Here is a 22258-nt window from a genome sequence, read left to right as displayed (position 1 = left end):
TAGCTATTCCTTCTTACAAGGACACGGGAGAAATACATTAGTACATTTAGATAAAGGGTACGCATATCTCTCTTTACTCCTTAGAAACACCTCCACTCCCAGCCCTGTGTTCTGATATTTTCACTTCACAGTTGGGGTTAGGCTACAGAAGCATCTGAACTGATCTCCTCCATCTTCTTTATGAATATCTTATTTTTAGCATACAGTTTTACCAAGAGACCCAATTAGAAAGGCGTTACTGAAGAGTTTACAGTACTTTGGATCCACAAACATTCCTCTCCTTTGTATGTATTTCCTCACTGCTTAGAGGGGCATCTGCTGGAAAAAAAGTTTTGAGTATGTGCATTTGGGGGAGAGGAGTGGTAAAAGGAAAAAGAAAAATAAGCGCAAGGATAAAAGGTAGTAGTATACCTGCCTCCCCTTTTCCTTCAAAGCTTCACGAGCTAGTGTGGAATAGTGGAAACAGTCCTTGCCTAGGTATCTGGAGATCTGGGTTCAAGACCTGGCTTTTGCTGTTTATTTACTCTGTGAGTCATATCGCCTCTCTGAGTCGATAGTTATGTATTCATTCACCATTTATTGAGCATTTATCGTCCGACACTGCAGGTACAACAGAGAATAAAAGTGATGGCTGCCCCTGCCTTCTTGGTCCTTATGTTAAGATGATTGTGACTGAGAATGGAGGAGGAGCAGTGGAGGTGGTGAGAAATTGTTGGATATGGACATATTTTGAAGCTAAAGCTAATAGAATTGGTAAAGGTTTGGATGTGGGATATGAGAAAAGATGTGTCAAGACTGCTGAGGGTTTTGTCCAGACAATGTGGTGAATACTGGCATGTACTGAGATAGTGGATGCTGGGGAGGAGGGAGGAGTGTGCTGGTGGTGCAGGAATCCCCAGGGTTTTTGTACAGGTAACACTTTAGATGCCTACTAGAATTCCAAGCAGAGATGTCGAAGAGGTAGATATTTGAGATTGAAGTTCTAAGATACAAGTTTGGACATTGTCAGCATGTAAGTGGCATTGAAACCGTGCAACTGAATGAGATCACTTCTGTAGTGAGTGTAGATGGAGAGAAGGTGAAGATCAAGGTCTGAGTCCTTGGACCACCAACATTTGGACATTGGGAAGTTGGGGAGCTCACTCCAGCCTCCGAAAATGAGGATGCTAGAACCTGACCTCGCTCCCTTGTAGGGATCGTGTAAGATACTACAAATGAACACGCATTGAAAATTACTTAGCGCTTAATTGCATGAATAAATATAGGAATGGGGGAAGTTATGTACAGAAATCACTTTTTTCACTTCATTTTTATTCTGAAAATCTGTTTTAATGGATTGGGTGAGGTATGTGCAAATTTAGTATATAGCAAGGGCTCCCAGTGTGTAGGTTATGTAACTTGGGGGGCAAAGGGGAGATGGGGAGGATGTTTGGGAAATTTTACAGAGGGCCTACCGTACAGTATCTGCTTTCAATATGGTCATTTCTGTCTTTATTAATCCAAGAAAACATGTAGCAGTGTGATGCATGAGTTATCACTGTCAACAGGGTTCTCATACTCAAAAAATTTAACACTGATATTTGACACATGTAGAGATACACATTTTCATAAAAAATATGTATGTGCACAAATATGAACTGGATACAGTTGGCATTGTCTGTTTTTATGAACAGACATCTGCTTGGGTTCCCAGATCGTAAGGAGCTGTTGGAACTTGCCATGGTCTTGCTCTCTGGCCCTTCCCTCCACTGTCATCATCTTCACTCTGGGAATGAGGCAGGGTTTCCTGAGAAGTGGGCTCTGTTCTGGGAAGACCCTGTGGCCAGCTGCCAGTGTGTCGCATAACTCAAGTGATCACGCGGCAGCGGCAGCGGGAAGAAGAGAAGACTTGCAAAAAGATCTGGGCAAAAACAGGAAAATCAAGTGGATCAAAGGGGAAAAAAACAAGAAGCCCCAGACAAATAAAGGCAGAGAATCATTTGGGAGGGAGTTGGGGGAAGGGAAGGTCCACTGCTCTCTCTTTCCTTGGGTTATTTTCTTTGTGTCCACCTGCTGTTAGAATTGCAAGGATTTTCCCCAGGTGTTTGGGTTATTGAGTAATAGGTAACTATAACTCGTGCTGGACATTACCTTCCAGAACACCTGCTCCCACCTAACGTTGCAAAAAATGCCCTCTTCTTCCCCAACTTTTATCAGTACCTTTTTAATCTGATGTGATTAATCTGAAATTGTAGATTTTTATCCCCATGCTGTGTGTATCCAATTTGCATGGGGTGGGGGGAGAGAGGGAAAGAGAAAATATGACTCTAAGTGAATGAATGCTTTTTCTGAAGGCTATGGTATATTAAGTCATCGACCCAGGAAAGAAGATCTTGTGATACTGATGTTCTCAGATAAATTTGTAGAATTTGAGAAATGAAAAAGTAGGTAGAGATCATCTGATTTAGACTTTTTCAGATAATATTTTCCATTAAAAAAGAAGTCCCTCAGTCAATTTTTTGAAAGTTGATGACTCACTACACTTATTAACATATTAAAGGTTTGAGAGCTCTTGCTATTAAAAATATGATTTAACTTTGTTTAGTGTTTCTTCAATCTTTTCCACTATGAATATGGACCCGCATTTTTCTTCTCTCCTTTTCAGAGGGATGTGTATATAGAATAGTTAATATCATTGTACGGGCCGGGCGCGGTGGCTCACGCCTGTAATCCTAGCTCTCTGGGAGGCCGAGGTGGGCGGATCGTTTGAGCTCAGGAGTTCGAGACCAGCCTGAGCAAGAGCGAGACCCCACCTCTAAAAATAGAAAGAAATTATATGGACAGCTAAAAATATATATAGAAAAAATTAGCCGGGCATGGTGGTGCATGCCTGTAGTCCCAGCTACTCGGGAGGCTGAGACAGGAGGATCGCTTGAGCCCAGGAGTTTGAGGTTGCTGTGAGCTAGGCTGACGCCACGGCACTCACTCTAGCCTGGGCAACAGAGTGAGACTCTGTCTCAAAAAAAAAAATAAATAAAAAAATAAAAAAAAATCATTGTACGAAGTACAAGTTTCCAGAACATAGTTTGAGAATGGTAGCTTAATCCTTACATTTCAGTTGAGCTTGACATTTAACTTCTGTTGGTCTGTGTCCTCATTTGTAATATGAGTAGGTTGAATGAATTAATCATTAATGTCACTCTGGCTGTGACATTTTCTGGTTCTGATTCGTGAATTAAACCAACATTTAAAAAATTATGTCTGTTTCTGTTTTAAAGAACCTTGTCTTTTTTGTTCCTTACTCTACTGTATCTAGTACAGTGCCTGGCATGTAGTAATGTTTTGGTAAACATTATTGAAGAATACACACCTGTTAGGTTCAGAGCCAGCTTGGCCTTGAGGCTATAGAGAAGAAGTGAACTTGTTTATGCCATCAAGGAACTTGTAGTCAAGTTGGTAACTTTCCCAAGAGCATTAGATGTGCCATGGAGAGAACCCAAATTAGATTTTGATTGCCGTGATCTGTAGGATGAATACACATTGGACATGACTTCTGACCCTGAGTTAGATATGTAGGTTAGAACACGAGTGGGTTGTGTTAACATAGCTTTCATGACAAGAAGTGTATTTCAGAGTTACAGTCACAGCAGCTACCACATGGTCTTTTTATCCCTGGCTAGGACTTTATGATGCTAACAGCACTAGGAGATAGGGCTAGTATTTTTCCCATTTTATAGATAAAGGAGCTGAGGCTCAGAGATTTAGGGACATGTCTAAGTTGCCATACCCCCTGAGTGAAAAGCCAGAATCAGGACCCAAGGATATGATTCTGAACCTTGTGTACCTAACCACTAGGTCATAGAAAGGAATGGAGCACTAGTACGTGCTATCACGTGGATAACCTTGAAGACATTCAAGACGAGGTGAAAGCAGCAGACACAGAAGGCTGCATATTATATGATTGCATTTATATGAAATGTCTAAAATAGGCAAATAGATTAATGGTTGCGGGGCGGGGGTGTGTGTAGTAGGGAAGAATGGAGAGTGACTGATAATGGATATGGGGTTGCTTTTTGGGGTAACGAAAATGTTCTGGTATTAGTGGTGATGGTTGCACAACTTTGTGATTACACCAAAAGCCACTGAATTGTACACTTTAAGAAATAAGTAAAAATCTAAACACCAGTATAAGGCAACATAAGAGAATACTGTTTAAACTGTGTCTAAGTTTTGGTTCCAGTTTATCAATAATTCTTCTGTAATGGAAACCAACATTTGGTCCATAGCTACCATGAGCTTGAGTTTTTTTTCACCTGCTGGCTGAATTGAATTGACCGTAACTGGTGTATTGTATTCACATAGATTAGGGAAGTACTTCCGGAGGGAGATGGGCATGGTTAGGGAAGGCACCCTAGAAAAGGAAATGTTTAGGCATTTGTTCCTTCCACAACTATCTGTTGTGCCCTAGTACTGTTGTTTGGTGCTGTGTATGCCTAGATAACAGCTACAGCTCCTGCCCTCAGGGAGCTCAAAGATATAATTCCAGGGCAATTACGAAGCAGAATTATGTGCTGCTCCAAAGGTCTGGATGCTCTGACTTGGCAGATGGGACAGTTGGGGAAGCCTTGATGGAGGAGATGATTCCTGAGCTGTAAGCTGAAGGATGAGTGGGGACAGTGGAGCTTTGGGGGACAAAGTTGTGCTGGATTACAGGAACTGCAAATAACTCAGGATGTTAGGAGTCCAGGGTACGAATGGTGGTGAGCCACGAGAGGCTGATCACAAGTAGCCTTGTAAGCCATCTTTCCTAAGACAGTGAGAGTAGAAACTAAAAGAATTCAAGCATAAGATTTTCAGATTTGTGGTTTAGAAGCAGAACTGGCTGCATTGTGGAGACTGAGAAGGAGGAAGGCAGGAACTTATCAGAAGGTTGTTGCTGTAATGTGGGAGAGAAGTGGGTGGAGCTAAGAGAAAGATTAGGGCTTGCTCCTCAGGTGGATGTGCCAGCAGTGCGTATGACTCCAAGACCTCTGTCCACTGCACCATCTTCTCTTCATTCTGACCCCGGCTGCCTCCTAGATCTTGTCTCCTACCTCTCTTCATGGAATGCTTATTGTCCCTAGAACATGCTTGGCAATGTTCTGCCTGCTACCTTTGCTCGCACCTTTATCTTCACCTGGAATGGATCTCACCTCTCCTCTTTACCTGCCCAGATCTCTGACTTACAAATCCTTTAGAATCATTTGTGCTAGAATAATCTTTCTCCTCTGAAGTCATAGCACTTAATATCTCTGTCACTCATTGGCACGTAATTACATTTTACCTTGTCCCATCTCTTAATTGGTTTGGGCTGCTAGTAACTCTTGAACTGTTGCTGCGGATAGAGTGATAGATATATCCATGATAGCTTAAATAGTGGACTAGGAATTAACTCTCTTGAACCCCTACTCCCAGCCCTAATTTCCTGTATAACTGGGGAAATTACCTTTTCCTCCTCATTAGAGAAGTAACACATCTTTGTTGCAGAGCACATAGAAAATCTTAAAAAGTATGCAAAATGAAGTAACCACTAATTTCACAAGCACCTTGCGATAATCACTGTTAATGCATGTAATTTATTGTGGTGTCTTTCTTGCCCTCCATTTTCTTCCCTCTTTTTAGGATTACGTGTGTGCCTATGCAACATAGCGAGGATCATCCTATACATGCTATTTTGTAACCTTTTTCCCGTAATGTATTGTGGGGTTGCTGCATCAAAACGGGGATTTTAAGGTCCAGATTGGCATGTGGGGCTACATTGTCCTCCAGGAAGTTTGTACAGGTTGAGTATCCCTTATCTGAAATGCTTGGGATCAGAAGTATTTTGGATTTTTTTGATTTTAAAATATTTGAACTATGCTTACTGGTTAAACACCCCGAATCCAAAAATCTAAAATCCAAAATGCTCCAAAATATGAAACTTTTTGAGTGCTGACATATTGTTCAAAAGAAATGCTCACTGGAGGATTTTGGACTTTCAGATTTAGGATGCTCAACCTGTACCGGAAACTGAACAGTGACTATCTCTGGGAAGTAGAGAGGGAATGTCTGCTTTTCAGTGATACCTTTCTATAGTGTTGAATGTATATATTTATTGTAAGCCTAAATAACTTTTACAGTTTGAAGGTGACAGTAATTTATACTTCTACCTAATCCAGGCTTGTATTTATGTTTCAAAACAACTACAACACCAGCTTTACTGACTAGATGGATAAAAATGGCATGCTATTATTTTAATTTAGTGAAATTTTACCTTTTCACTGTGATCGTTTGTTGTTGTTTCTTTATTTCCATTTCTTTTGTCTCCTAATGACTTGGATTTGAGGTCTATTTAATAAATACCTGTGATCTTTCACAAATCACTTAGTATTTCTAAGCCTTAATTTCCTTGTGAGTAAAATAAGAGGAATGATACTTCACATTTTTATGAGGATTGAGATCATGTATTAAAAGTACTTCGTAAAATGTAAAAAAGTATAAAATTATATTGATTTTTGTGTTAGTCAATGGTCGTGAACAGTTAAGCTGACTTTGCTCTTTTAGTATTCATTTGGAGAAAGGCTAAAAAGGCAGAAGTGCCTTTATTAATATTTATTTTGGTGCAATGTGGGAGCCATGCGATTTGGCCTATAAGGACCTGGGTGTGTGCCACGTTTCTGCTCCTGTTAGCTGTGTATGGCGCTGGGATGCACGGGACAAGCAGTTTTGGCCAGGATCAGACATGTTCAGGGAATACCTGGGTGGACATACATCAGAGAGCTCAGTGAGCTGATAAAACATTCATGTAAGCTCGAGGAGATTGTCTGTTAACTGGGAAGTAGTACAAGGGAACTTTTAAATGCAAATTCCACTAACAGAATTTCCCCCACACCCTCCTTCTATACCTCACAGTCTTGTAAAATGAAAATTGGTCAAAATCATGTTTCCAGGGCCTCAGAAGGTCTGATACAGTTTTCTCAACCATCAAGGGCAGATAAAATTCTATTCAACATGATTTTTGTGCATTCTGCCATATTCATTCCCTGGAAACATAGGTACCTTACGTCTATCAATTGTCCAGAACGCTGAATTCTGGATAACAGGGAAGCAGGGCTGTGTAAACAACTCTACTGAGTAATAGATGGCCTCCTGGCCTCTGATTTCTGCTTTCCTTTTTATCCAAGGACAAGATGTTACAGAAATAATTCAGAGTGGCTCCCAAGGGCAGCCCTGTGGACTCCTCCCTCTGACTGCACCGCAGAGGAGGATGAATCACCAGCAGCAGAATGTCCATTCCCCCAGTGCTGTTCGTAAATGTCCCCACCAGACTCTTCAACCAGGAGGACAACAGCTTTGGGAAATTTCTTTCTGACTCATTCCCATCATGATTCGCAGAAGAAAACCTTAGCTTCTCATTTTATTTTTTTCAAAAAAAGGAGTTTCTTCTTTGTGTGAGTGAGTATATGAGTGTGTGTGTGTTTGTGTGAGTAGACAGGTTGGGTGAAAGTGTGGATCCCCCAAAGGAATATTCAGATTAGGTCTTACCAGTAGCAATATTTGAGCGATTTGCTTGGCTAACTTTTATTGTCTTGTCTCAGTGTGCAGTGCCAAATAGCCATCCAGGACTAGATGATTCATTAAAAATATTTAAAAAGGAGGATATTATTTTCACAGGTGAATGCCAAGTGTCCTCTGCCCGTCTTTCCCCATCATCTCCTGTGTCGGAGAACCCGCACCCCATGTAGCGCACCTTCCCAGAGTGGGGGGCCTTCTTGTGTCTGAGGGATTCCTGTGAGTCCAGGGGTTTGAGTTCTCCTTGGGAGTTGTCTCCTCAAGGAAAGTCTGGACTCCATAGTGAGGCATTTGTGGTCCCCGTAGCCTGGCCCCAGCTTTCTTCCTTACCTCATTTTCTGTTCTATGCAGACCTTCTGTTCAATCTGCCTGCAAGTGTTTTACACTCCCCTTTTCCTTCTTTTGCTTTCTTCACGTTTCTGTTACGTGGAACGTTCCCTTCCGTCAGCTCCTGTTCTCGTCCTGTTTGCATCCTCCTCTCCCTGTGGGCCTAGGCCAAGTCCCACCCTCTTCCACAGGGGTGGCAGTATCGCAGGCCCACTGTGGGCCACTTGTTCTACTATATCTCTTTATATATTCCCCCCGCCCCCCGAGTTTAAACAATCCTGTAAAATAATTACCATTATCCTTATTTGCAAATGAGAAAACAATCACTGAAAGTTGAAAGGTTTTTGAACCCAGCTACGAAGTTTGGCCTGAATGTTTAACACCACCATGCTGGTTTTCCCTGAGGTCTTCTGCATCAGACTAACCACACCAGCCCGAAGCCCACACTTTCTCCGAACATCCTCTTTTGCCTGGTCGGGTGTGTCCTGTGCTTGGCAGTCACCCACCTATTACTACCGTGTCATGTTCTTGAGTGACTAACTCTTCTTTGATCATCTTTTTCTGCGTTCTTTTCTTCTCACTGAGCTGTGCCTCGCAGGCTTTACATGTTGAGTTTTGGTTTGTTTTACTTATTTAATGATGTCCAAGAGCAAGTGATGATTCCTCCTAGTAGTTGTATTTAGCCCAATTAGTCATTTACAGCCTACCATAATATTTGTCCCCACTAATTGCTAAGTAGTCTTAGCAAATTATCCTCCCATCCTCTCTACACTTTTATGCCCTAGAAAGGACAGACAAAAAAAGCTCCATGGTTGAAGGTCTGTACTGTACCACCTCTCCCCCCAAAAACCATAGCAAAATTAAGAGGAATGAAAGAGAAATAGTTTGGTGCAATGAAGTGGATGCCAGTTTGGCTAAATTCAAATGTTGTCTGTTAGATGACAGCTATGTGATAAAAGAATTATGGATGTAGACATTCTTTGGACCTGCTTGGGACCTCACTTCAAGGATGCAAAAAGTGTCTCATTGAGGTTCTGCCACCTTATGTGCAGAGTGGAAAGTGAGCATTTTTCTTGAGAAAGGATAACTGTCTGATCGCCTTTCCAGTTCATTGGTAGAGAAATATATTAATAACTGAAGACTCCTAACCTTCTCCAAGACTTGAATAGCTTTCCAGCCTTCCCTGAGTTCCCACTGATGGTCATGCACTGAACTCCTCTCCTCATTCGCAATGGTTATTGCTGTGAAATACACTGAAAATCTTGCACAGATGCAAAGTACAAAGAATGGGTTTTGAATTCTCCAGGTTCTGTGAAGCATCACTAGATATGATCACAAAGTTAGAAACCAGGGACTGTGGGAATAAATCATGGGTAAGAATAGTGGTTAGTAGCAGAATTTAAAAATCGGTCTTCCATGCTTTGTGGGGATAGTTTCTGCATTTTCTAGATCTCTGTGGCACCATTCTATGGATCTAGGAGGTAACAAACTGGAGAGCTTTCTGGGAGGAAAAACTGTGCTGTGAAGACCAAGTGTGGCATTGTATAGTGGATCTTACTCAGCTGTTTGTGTTGAAACGTCACAGGCTACATGTTGGTGAAAGAAAGAAATGGTATTCTAGAAATCAAAGGAGTTCCAAGTGAAATATACCTCACTGTGTCATGTTTAGCTGGGGAAGGTATACACATTGAATAAAAATAAGGAATATAGCTGGATGCGGTGGCTCATGCCTGTAATCTTAGCAGTCTGGGAGGCTGAGGGAGGAAGATTGCTTGAGCTCAGGAGTTTTGAGACCATACTGAGCAAGAGTGAGACCCCTGTACCCACCAAAAATAGAAAAAATTAGCCGGACGCAGTGGTGCATGCCTGTAGTCCCAGCTAATCGGGAGGCTGAGGCAGGAGAGGATTGCCTCAGCGCAGGAGTTTGAGGTTGCAGTGTGCTATGATGATGCTACTGCACTCTACCCTGGGTGACAAAGACCCAGTCTCAAAAAAAAAAAAAAAAAAAAAAAACCAAACCAAAAACAACTAGGGAATAGGGAGTACAAGGTAAATTTTATTATTATCATGTTGTTATTTAAGCCCCTTATTAACAGGTGCTTGCAGTTTGTTGACTTTTTTGAAAAAATCAATTTGTAAACTTTTAGTACAAACTAAAAATGAAGTTCTTAAAAATTTCAACTTGGCCCGATAGGAAACAATTTAAAAACCTTTAAAGGTGTATTGAGAAAAACCAGGCTTTAAAAAAAAAAAATACATTTGTTATTACCAAAAAAGATATCTTTAGGTAAAAAGAAACCCCATGCTGCATAGATAATGTAGATCTATCTATCTGGTCACTGGGCAAAAAGCAAGCACTTAAGGTCTTCAGCTCCAATGTTTTGTTCATTTCTTATGGAATTTCATATTCATGTCTTCTTGTTGGGTGACTACACTGGGACAATGGTAGAGATGGTAAGCCGGCATTTACTCGGAGGAAGTAGGTAAATGTATGGTAGACACACAAGTAAATTAGTAAAATTTAGTAAGGGATGGCAGGATTCAGGATTATTTCTTGCACGTTCCTTTAAATAATGGTTATCTTCAAGCTTTGTCAGATGGCATAGTGGCAAGAGATTCTATGTCTTTGCATTATGACATTTTGGAAATACAAATTATTAGCTGTGTTAGGGTGTAGCATAATATGGTTTTGAACATTTGTAAGTTAGGGTTTGTTTTGTTTCTGTTTTTTTTTTTTTAATTTAAAAGTTTTTAAAAGCCTTGTGTATACTCACAGAAAAATGATTTCCTCATGGGCGTGAGCTTTTTACTTTAGTGTAAGAGATTTAGAGCAATCATCACAACGCTGTAGACTAGATACTTTTATTATTCCTATTTTTCAGAGGAAACAGAAACCCAGAGAGATTAAGAAACTTGCCTAAGGTCACACAGACAGTAAGTGTTAGAGCTGGGATCTGGACCCAAGTTAGGGTGACTGCAGGACCAGCTTCTAACTGCTTCTGTAAGGAACTTTAGAGATCATCTAATACTTTTTCATTATGCAGAATTTGAGCTCAGAGAACTTAAGAGGCTTGCTCAAGACCAGGCAGGTCCTAGCAGAGCTGGTTTGGAACCTGAGCCTCTTTCTGGTTGGCAATTTGTCTTCCTGCCTGCAGGAAGAGGCTGGCCCACAAACTCTCCTCCATCAGACCCTGCTACACCTTTCCATGCCATCTACCTGTTCCTCTCCTGATCTGCATCCTCTTCCCTGCACATCCATCCTCATGATTTTCTTTCCTTCTGACGCTTTCCTGGAACAGCTGCACCCTTCCGGTCTTCTTCAATCTTCTCTGATTCTCAAAACCAGCTGCAGATCCCCTAATCACTCCCCTGCCCAGAGCATTCTTACTGTCTCTCAGCGTTCTCTCTACCTCCTCTTGCCTGAGGTTCTCCATATCTGCGTTAGTCTTACCAGCTGTCAATACACTGTGCGGCTTTGGTGTGCTCAGATTTATTTGTGCTACTTCTTTGGATTGCCCCAAAGCCCTGCACCTTGCCCAAGGTGGGTGGTAAATGGAAAGGGCATTGAGGCCGGAGGCTGAGAAACGTGCTTGAGACCTACTCTTGCCACTCACTGGCCGGTTGACCGTGAGAACCTCCGAGCTGACTTTTCTCATCTTTGAAGAGGCTGTGAGGCTTGAATGTGGTTATAGACGTGAAAGCATTTTTTTTTTAAACCATAAAGTAACTGTATAAATACAAAGCTTTATTGCAATGGCACAAATGTTTCCTAAGTATTTTTGGAATGAATGATTAGAAAGCAACATGCTGTAAAGACAGGCCATTCTGCCCGCCCCTCATGTTGTGAGTGTCCATTTCTGCCACCGTGTTTTTCCCCCCAGGATAAGGATGTGGATGTCTTCACTAAATCCTCTAGTCTGTGCTGTTTAATAACATTATAGATGTATTAGTGATCATTAGTTTAAAAGAAGAAAAAGTTAAAAAATGAGCAAAGTAACTTGGTACCATGTGGCTTTTAGAAAGACACTTATTGACTTTAATTAAGCAAAGTATTGTGTTTACTTTGATCAGAAGCTGTCTCTCAGGAAAGCAGGCTCACTGGGAGCAGTGCAGAGCCCTGAATCATTGAGTTGGCATTGATTGTTTGATCATCCCTAGTTTATTGTAAATGAAGCAGCACTTACGGTTCTGGGGTATTCCTGGAATTGCTGCTATAGTTAGAAGTGAGTTATTCTGTGTGGCAGGAGTGGCATATAGAAAAGCCATAATTCTGACTTGCTGACTGGAAAAAATGGCAAATTTTATATTTACACGATGTCGTCCCTTTGGCTGGAATCCATCAGCTTTTTAGTATCTTGTGATGCTTTCATCACAAGAACTGTGATTCCAGGGCTTGGCAGAGCAGTGGGGGCCGGGGGCAATGGATGCAAGTCATTTTCATGGCTCTGTGGGTGTGAAGCCACTGATGGTGTGGCTTAAAAAAAGATAGTTTCCCTGCTGGCTGTGTGTGTCAAGCTTCAGGGAGGTAACATGTCTTTGTGGGGTGGGCCTGTGCCACGTGCCACCATACTTTTCCTGCCATACCTGCAGTGGTGGTGCTAGAGCAGCGTGCTAGCTGTGGGCTGGACGCAGGCAAAGCAGGGGCGTTTGATGGTCTTTTTAGTGACCGTTCTTTCAGTCTTGGAGCGGAGGGTTTACTGCAGTGGAACAAGATCAGTCTCCTAGGTAGATGTTAGACTGTGAAAATACTAAAAAGCCGGAGAAACAGTGGTGTTGGTAATGGGAACATTCTAGAGCAGTTCTTCCCCCCATGGACAGAGCAAGGTCCTTGGAATCAGAGTCACGTGTTTGACTCCTGGCACTCTCACTGATTAGCCTAAAACCTCTCATGCTTTTTATGAGAAGTAAGTACGTGCCTAACTCCATGCATAAGATGTTGGAAATACTTAGTACATATTGGGTTTTTTTTTCTCCTTGACTGGAACTATATTCCATCGAGCTGTAATCAATTTAGCAGAAATTATGGTCAAAATATGAGTGCTTACTGCATGCTAAATTCTGTGAGGCACTTTATATGCATTAACTCATTTAACTCTTAAAAGCCCTATGAGATAAATGCTATTTTAATCTCTGCACTTATACCAAGAACACTGAGAGTTAGGAATATTAAATAACTTGCCTAAGATTGCAGCAGTTAGCAGGTGGAGAAGCCAGGATTCAAACCCGGCTCAGTCTGATGCCAGCCCATGCTCTTAACTGCTCTGCTGTGTCATCTGAGCCTTATGAAATGGGGCTTTGATTTGTAACCAGGCTTTTGCTCAGAATCCCTATTTATTCTTTGCTCTTCTAAGCAGGTTCATAGCCCACTTTAAGTCCTTTGCCATGAAGACTGTTATGTTGCTTCAACACCTAACACCTTTCTGAACACTTTCACCTCTATAGCCTCCTTTGAAAAAGGCACTATAAGTGCTTGATAAAGACGTTTTGAAAGTTTTTTTCTTTTAGAGACAGGGTCTCACTGTGTTTGCCCCAGCTGGACTGGAGCTCTTGGGCTCAAGTGATCCTCCTGCCTCAGCTTCCTGTTGAAAGATCTTTTTGATCCTTTAAGCAGGGTGTTCCTTCTTGGCTAGTGGGTAGAGAAATAGGCTCAGATATTAAAATGACTTGCTCATAGTCGCACTTGTTAGTTGTATAGAGTCAGTGAGAACTTATACATCTTGGATCACATTGCATAATGTCGCTGTGTACTTTATTACCTTCATCGTTCATTTAACAGCTATTATGTAACTTATTGATCACCTACTCTGTGCTGAGGATAAAGCACTAAACAAAAGAGACAAAATCCCTCTCCTTTCATAGCTTACATTGTTGTATTAGCTTTCTTCACCAACCTTAGGATTGGGGCCTGCCGGAATAGTTTAAGATCTTTAGTCTTAAAATTTTTTACGGTGTTAAGCAGATGATTTCATGGCATTTTCTAAATTGCATGTTTTTCTTTTTTCTTTTCAGTTTTTCTGAGTGTACACCTTAATATATCACCATTTTATTTGTGTTTCCACTTCACAGATCACAAATTTTGATTCCTTTAAGTCAAACGTAAAATAACTCATTGTAGGTGTGGTGGTTTCTTTAGTGAAAATAATCATGTACTCACAGTATTTTTTGATTCTTATTCATTTCAGCTGTTACCTAGTCTGTTTTTGCCATTGTAAGTCCGGTGGTAGTGGCCGTTGACAAAAGCAGTAACATTCTGATGAACATATTTACAAACATTAAAATGGTCTATTTTTGGTTTTTTGGCCACTATCCAAAATTTAATTGTATATTCTTCCCTTGCACAGATACCAGTATTTCAAAAGATGTCCTTGAAAATTTAAGAGCGTTTCAGTCTTTAGACAGAGATTTCAGGCATTTTGCAACTTGGATAATATTTGTTATATTTTATCTATTGCAGTGAGGCTTTGTTCTGACTCAACAGAACTGTGTTTTGTTTCTTTTACTTTTCCCTCATTCAGAAAGTATCAAATATACTTGTCTGTTGCATAAGAATGTGATAAACTAAAGAAACTTAAGTAATCTACAAAATTTCCCTGATTTTTTTTTTTTCTTGTAAAGCACCATCTAGAAAATTGAGCCACAAAAGTAATTGTCTATCACCCAAAGAAAGGTGTTTTCTTTCAAATCCTTGAACATTTTATGGATAAATTAGGGTGGAAAAACACACTGCTATCATCAAAAAGCTTTTGATTACTCGTTTTTATCCTTCCCATTTTCAAAGCGTCTTTATATTCATTTGAGTTGGAAATTGAGTCCAGCAAATCATATTCTTTTTAAAGGATGTTTTGTAATTTCTACTCGGCAGTTTTTCTAGCATTGAAGATTTTCCTTTTGTATCTTGAAGTAGGAAACTTGATTTCTTGGAATTATCCAAAGTGTTTATAAAACTGATCTTGCTCCTTTTCTACCTGCTCTAAAAATAATCAGCTAGATCACATTGTCTGGTTTATTTGGGGAGAAATGTTATTTGGATGAAGCCATTACATAGACTCTGTAGCACTAAAAAACACTTGTTCTGAATGAGGACAGCAGTCATTTCATGTAAAGTGGACCAGCAGTCCTAGATTCAAAGTACTTAGAACAGTGCCTACCTTGTCTTTTAAGTGCTATGTGGGTGTTTTTTATTTTTATAATTAGAATGTCAGTTCCCTGAGAGTAGAGGTTTTGTTATTGAATCGACATACAAAAACATCGTAGTAAGTACATACTGTCTAGAAATTCTGTTGCTAATATTGTTTTCTCGAATAATTTAATCTCTAGGCTAAGCATCACAAATCTATACCATCCTATTGTCCTGTCCGGCAATGCTGGAGGTCAGTTTGAAGATTAGGTACAATGTGATTTCAATAAAGTGTTGCTTGAAGTAGAGAAATAACATTAGGAAAATGAAACTCTCCCTGATTACAGATTTTCATAGAATCTTAGGTCTAGAAGAGTCTTAGTGATTTTAGTCTGACTCTTGAATCTTACATGAGGACAGGAGAAAGAAACTCCATGACTCCTAAGTTCAAGGAGCACATGGTCTGAAGGTGCATATTAAAAAACTTTGTCAGTTCTAAAAAGGTTTATATGGTAGCCTGTCTGAAAGGAGCCGGGGCTGGTGGGACTTACTAGGTCTTCTCCTGCCCTAGAAGACTGAGTCTGTGTCCCCTTCCTGGCTTGAGACAAGCCCTCTGGTCTGTCTGCACTCTTCCTTGGCAGCAGCAGATGATAGTGTGCCGCAGGGAAACCTGGGGTAGAAAGGCTCCGACGTGCTGTTAGCAAGTCCTGCCGATGAATTCACTAGTGCTGTGCTGTGCCCAGGTGTAAAAAGGAGTGTTATAGAGGGTTTCCCTGTTTATGCAGCTGGAGAGACCAGGCTAGCTCCTTCCTTTGACAGAGCCTTTTTGGCACATGCCGATCCTTTTGCCAAGGCCGCCTTCTCCCTTCTGGCTTCCCAACCGGCCTTTCTGGACATTCATTACGTCTTAGCTCAATGTACCTTCCTCCTGTGCCCCAGATGAGACCACATTCCCTCTGCTATACGGTCTCCGTTTTTCCTTCAGAGCGTTTTAGCTCTTTGTAATGACCTTTTTCTGCACATCTTTTTTGATCCCATTGTTCCTATAGACTGTAAGCTCCGTGTGGTCAGGGACCCTATTGCTCTTCTTGGTGGTCTCCTGATCTAGGTTAGTTTCTTGCATGGAGAACTGCTGAAAAATACTTGTTTTTGATATAAATTGTGGGGTACAAGTGTAATTTTGTTGCATGCATAGCTTGTGTGGTGGTGATGAAGCTCCTGAATGTAGCATTTGAAGCCCTGTCCTGAGTTGAAGCAAGGTATGAGCATGTAGCTAGTTTCTAATTGCTGTTTTGATGCAGAGCAGGGTGTCTTTTCACATAATTGAAACAATTGATTATATTAATTATTAAAAAGCTGAAGGTGTAATGATTTATTCTCCAAATCTTGTTAAAATTGTCCCCCCATCGTCGCTTCTGCCTGTCTCACTCACTGCAGAAAGCCTTCCCAAACTAGTCCTTGCCGGCCTTGGTTACTAGAGCTAGCGGGAGGCCCAGAGGATGGCGTCCTGACACTCTCACTCTGTCTAGGTTGCTTTTGCATTTCATTTGTGCCATCTCCCACCTTTGATAGTAAGGCTCTGTGGGATGCTGGCCTCGCAGCCTCAGAGGTAACCCATCCCTCATCTTCCTCCCACTCCTCACCGCCCCCCACTGCCATGGAATGCCTGGGACTAAGCTCTTCCTAAACTGGATTCTGATACAACAGTGTTGAACGACCAGACAGAAAACTGAGGCGGTAATCACTGTTAACTTGGAAACCAATTTTGAATCACTAAGGTTGTAGCTTCTTACTTGAAAAAATGATTTGATTCTACCGTTAAAAAAAGCATTTGTGAGAAGCAACAAGAAAAGCTTTTAAGATAACACAGCATGGTGTGTGTATGTGTGTAGGCCAGGTTGAGAGAGGGATATTCTAAAGGAAATGGGAAATAAAAGGGCACATGTTTGTACATCCCAAGCTGCTGTTCACAGCATGAGGAGAGGAGGGGCTGTTGACACACAGTCTTCACCTACACTGGATGGGCATGCTACGCCAGGAAGCTAAAGTCTCTGACTTCCCGAAGCAATGAAATTAGTATCATCTTTGATGTTTACACCCCAAGACATCTCTCTGTCCTCTTGATGGCCTCAGTCTTTTTTTTTTTTTTTTTAATTTTTGTTTTTTTCCTTCTTCCTCCCAAATGCTTTTTCCTGCCGGCTTATGGTTTGGGCTACTTCCTTAATGAAAATGTCCTCTTAGTTTCAGAAGCAATTACCTCTGCAGCTGATTTATTTGTTTATTTATTTTTGTCTTTAGCTCAGCTCTGAATGGGCTTCAGAAAGTAGAGAAGAAAATCCATTCTGCTTTTTGAGGAACATTGGACAGCCGAATAAATGCAGGTATGTAGATTTGCAAATTTTTAAAAAAGAAAACAAGGAAAATATCTAGTTTTTAAAAAGAATAAGGAGACTTTGATTTTGTACCTGTAGGGTTATCTGTACTATTGCCTTTAATTTTTAAAAGTTGATATTTTTATTCATTCCCAATGTTGAGTGTGCTGGTTGAAAAAAAAAAAAAAAAAATCTCAAGATTACCAAAGTATAGGAGGTACGGAGTAAAGCTCCCTTATAATCTCTCCTAGCTATTCACCACTGTTAACAATTTCTTATATGTTCTTCCAAATTTAATATGCGTAACGAAAAGAGCTGTAATGTCCATATTATGCTTGTTTCACTTTACGGTACATCATGTACATCTTTCAGTATCGGTTACGTATGGCTTTATGTCATCCTTCTTAGCAGCTGGACAGCCGTCCCTTGTGTTGATGTGCTTTATTGTATTTAGTGAGTCCTCTCCTATTGGACATTGTCAATTATGTTTTTTTCTTCTTTCAAACAATGACATGTCTTATAAATGTATAATTATACACACTTGCTTGATTTATTTCCCTAGGGTTAAAGGACATAACACTGTCCTTGAATTCTTTCCCTGTCATATCTATAAAGAATCTCAAGGACAAAGCTTTATCTCATATTGTGAAGTAGGCTTTTATCTACTCTGTTTTCCATCTTGATTTTTCAACGTGGGATGGGGTTGGGGGCTCAGTGCTGGGGTTTCAAATGGTGTTGCCTGTTGATCTGAATGTCAAGGTAGATTATAAGCTTAGTCTTTCAGCTAGTTTTCCAGAAGATTCTGGTTTTCAGATTTATTTTGGAAGGTAAACAGTTAAAACCAAATGCCCCTCAGTTTGTACATTGAGGCATATCTGATTCATGTCCCCCTCTTAAGCATCTCACCTCACCAGGGGAGCCAATAGACTAAGCAGATGAATTTGGTGAGAGAATTGTGACTGCTGTCTGCCCTGTATGACTTTTCTCTTTTGAAGGAGCTTCCTTGGGTCATTCCACAAGCACCCGCTGTGTGTAAGCCTGTGTGCTTCCTACTGGGGATACAGAGATGAATGGCACAGTTCTTGTCCCCAGGGAACTCATAACACATGTGAGTGAGAGAATGGCAGACAGACACACGAGTGCAATGGTCATATTTCCTGTGGTTAGTGCAGTGGGATGCATTTGGGAGCACAGAAGAGAGGGTTGAGAACTTAGGGAATGGGACAGAGGTTTAGAGAAGGCTTCCTGGAGGAGGTGATGTCTGAGCTGAGTCCTCAGGAAAGTTGAAGTTTGCCATGAAAGGGATAAGAGGAAAGTATTGCTGTAGAGGAATCAGCGTAAGCAAAGGCAGGAGGGTGAGAAGCAGCACTGGGATAGGGGAGGGTACAAGAACAACATGGGTTTCAGCTGGGAGTGGCAGAAGATGAGGCTTGTGAGGCTGACTGGCCAGGTGATGGAGGGCCCTGATTCAGAGTTTGAGAATTGATGTGTAGATTAATGGAAGCCATTGGAGGATCTGATATATGTTACAGAGTCATTGCTTTGAGGGTTAAGTGAAGGTTGGGTTGGCAGGCAGGAAGAAAGTAGGGGTGTTGTGGGGTCAGGGAGGTTGGTTTGTAGGCCACTGGTGCTGGGGCAGGGGGAAGAAAGGATGTGTAGGTCTTTCCCTTGTTTCTCCCCTGTCTGGCCTTGCCCAGGGCTGAGTTGCTGAGGTTGGTTCTTTGGACCTAGTTGCCCGCCCTTTTGAGGGTGCTCGTATGGATGACTTACTTGCAAGCTTCTCACCATGAGTTCAAACCTTTCCAGAACGAGGCAGGACAAGGTGTGCTGCCTGTTCTCCTGCCTGCCTGGGGAGTAATGGGGACCTGGCTCCAATCATTCATTCTCATGGCTCTTCCGTGTGACTTATGAACATGTGTTGGTAGTCATATTTTGCATACTATCTCAGAGGGGGATGTAAAGATGGGTAAAACCTAGTTCATGCCGTCTCCGAGCTTGCTGTTTAGTGAGAGATAGAAATAAAATTTTTTTTTTTTTTTTTTTTTGAGACAGAGTCTCACTCTGTTGCCCAGGCTAGAGTGAGTGCCGTGGCGTCAGCCTAGCTCACAGCAACCTCAAACTCCTGAGCTCAAGCGATCCTCCTGTCTCAGCCTCCCAAGTAGCTGGGACTACAGGCATGCACCACCATGCCCGGCTAATTTTTTCTATATATATTTAGCTGTCCATATAATTTGTTTCTATTTTTAGTAGAGATGGGGTCTCGCTCTTGCTCAGGCTGGTCTCGAACTCCTGAGCTCAAACGATCCGCCCACCTCGGCCTCCCAGAGTGCTAGGATTACAGGCGTGAGCCACCACGCCCGGCCAAGAAATAAAATTAAAGCACTGTGATCCCTGCCATAGGTCTGTTCAAAAGTTATATGATTCCAGTAGAGGTGGCAGCAGAATTAGTAACTAATCTCTTAACATCATTGGTTCCAGAATGGACCACATTTGTCAGCTACAGCTTGTGTGCAAATAGAGAAAATAAATTCAGGCCATGTCTAAAGTTAGCCTGGTTCTTGAAAATACAGTTTGAGTGTAATTAATTAATTAGTATGCATAATTATTTTCCATGGTTTCATCTCTTGTAAATTCTGACACGTTTGGTTTTCAGGAAGGGGAGGGGCGGGGAGAGGTACTTAGCCGCTACCAAGCATTTCTGCTTGCTTTACCCTCGTATCGCTCTTTTGCCACATGAACATTGAGCATGTAGAGTGACCACAAAGCCTTGTTTTCCTCCCACAACAGTATCTAAATATAAAAGAGGACTGCAATGCCATGGCTTTCTGTGCTAAAATGAGGAGCTCCAAGAAGACCGAGGTGAATCTGGAGGCCCCCGAGCCGGGGGTGGAAGTGATCTTCTATCTGTCGGACAGGGAGCCCCTCCGGCTGAGCAGCGGAGAGTACACTGCAGAGGAGCTGTGCATCAGGGCTGCGCAGGAATGCCGTGAGTACTGGCCGCTGCCCAGGGCTTGGGAGGTTTCGGTGGCACTCTGTCCCAGGAGCAGATCCGGGGTCTCTGCCCCTCCTGGCTCTGCTGAGCAGGAAGGTGTGGGCTCTGGAGTCGGGGGTGTTCTGCCCTGCCTCTGGCACTTTCTTGCATGTGGTTTTAATTCTGAGAGTTTCACCTTTTACTTTGTTCATCTGCAAAGTGGCTTACTCCTCCTCCATCACTAAGGAGCTGTAGGATATTAAGGGGTGACGCTTGACTGCGTGGAGTCATGTTCTCATCTCCCCACATCCATACAGTTGGGATAACACCAGCACTACAAGAGCTGGTACGTAAGGCACCTAGCACAGAGTACAAGCCCCACAAGTAGCATCTCTCAGTATCTTAATAATTATTCGAAACTTCTGACAAGTTTGACCTGTCCTCCTGCCGCCGTGACCTGCCCTCCCCTCCCCTGTGTGATGCTGAGTTGAAGAGAGAAGCTGAGTGTCCTTTGTGGCTTGGTCAGGTTGCCAAGTTGTGAAAAGGACAGTGAGGCTGTCAACAACACTATCCTTTCTTTTTTTTTTTTTTTCTTTTTTTTTTTAAGTGAGGCTTGTCTTTAAGTTAACCCATCGCCCTCAGAAGGTGGGAAACCAAAGTGACTAAGTAAACAAAGCCTCTTTCATTATCCTTTGAGCTTGAGAACATTGGCAGTTTTTGCCTAATTTTAAATGACAAGTAAAGTTAAACAGTAAGAATTTAGTCACAGATCTAATCCACTTAGATAGTGGTGATGGTTGTACAAATCAGTAAATATACTAAAAGTCATTGAATTATACTAAAAATGGGCAGATGTTATGGTATGTAAATTATATCTCAGTAAAGCTGTTTTTATTAAAAAGATCAACTCATTTTATCATGATGAGTGAAATAACTAGCTATGATGCCAGACAGCCGTATCCATGCTCTATTTATACCGTCTTTAACCCTCACAACAACTCTGCGGAGACAGTATGGTTATTTCAAGAATCGCCTGCTTTGCGAGTAATACAGCTTGACTAGAAAACTCGTTTTCTTCCTGATATGTGTCTTTTTGCCTAAAATACTTTATATACAGGGTTCCAATAAAAGGAGAGAGGTTTGTGCTGTAGGGAAGAGTGCAGTAGACTCTTCCTAACTACATATAATATGGCATAAAATGGGCTGAGCTATAGATCACTAGTGGGAAAATGCAGTAATATTTTAAAGTTATTTTGACTAGGCAGCCATGTGTTCAAATAACCAGCTTTAGACAGCAGCTGTAAATGTAATTAGCAGAACAACCGGATGTAAATCACTGCTTCTAAGGTATTTTTTAAGGCTTTGTTTTTTTGTTGTTGTTTTGTGTTCCCTCCTTTCCCTGGAGATTCAGTTTATAGTGTTTGTTCTCTTAGAGCCTATTGCCATCAGCACAGCAGGTACAAACCTCACCCAGTTTGCCAGCAAGGATCAGTTTTTTTGTTTTTTTTTTTTTTGCAGAGCTGTTGGGCTGCAGTTAATGAGGGACCAAAGAGCTGCTGGGAAAGGAGATGTGGGGAGGGAGCCTGTGCATCTCCTGTGAGCGGGCTCGGTGTATGGCAGTTGGGGTGTGAGCTTCTAGCTGGTCTGTGGAGGATGAGCGGCGTCTCTTCTGTGACTGGCTCAGGGGCATATTGCAGAAGTTCATTAATTTTAAAAATATGTATATACTGAATGCCACAGAGTCTTGTAGCTCTTACTGGTATAGTAAGTGACGTTTGGGGGCAGTATTGTTTCCTTTCCTCTTTTTCACCTCTGTGTGGTAGTGTGTTCTTTTGGCATTCACTGTGTGGTAGTGTGTTCTTTTGGCATTCACCGCTTCATCCCCTCAGCAGCTCTGTCTTG

At 41.7% G+C, this 22258-nt stretch overlaps 1 protein-coding gene across 5 annotated transcripts in view; it reads left to right on the top strand.

The window, feature by feature from the left end:
* The window catches only part of JAK1 (Janus kinase 1), a 119137-nt gene that overhangs the window by 50654 nt on the left and 46225 nt on the right, over positions 1 to 22258 (top strand). For all 5 annotated transcript variants that reach the window (XM_069480095.1, XM_069480099.1, XM_069480096.1 and 2 more), the window contains 2 exons: positions 17312 to 17394; positions 20173 to 20371. In XM_069480095.1, the coding sequence (XP_069336196.1) occupies positions 17389 to 17394; positions 20173 to 20371 (205 nt within the window). In that variant the 5' untranslated portion in view covers positions 17312 to 17388. The remainder of the gene's footprint in view (positions 1 to 17311; positions 17395 to 20172; positions 20372 to 22258) is intronic.

The sequence above is a fragment of the Eulemur rufifrons genome, chromosome 8, assembly GCF_041146395.1.
Source record: "Eulemur rufifrons isolate Redbay chromosome 8, OSU_ERuf_1, whole genome shotgun sequence".
Classification (NCBI taxonomy): Eukaryota; Metazoa; Chordata; class Mammalia; order Primates; family Lemuridae; genus Eulemur; species Eulemur rufifrons.
Note: the sequence above shows the minus strand (reverse complement) of the source record. Positions and strands in the feature narration are given on the sequence as shown.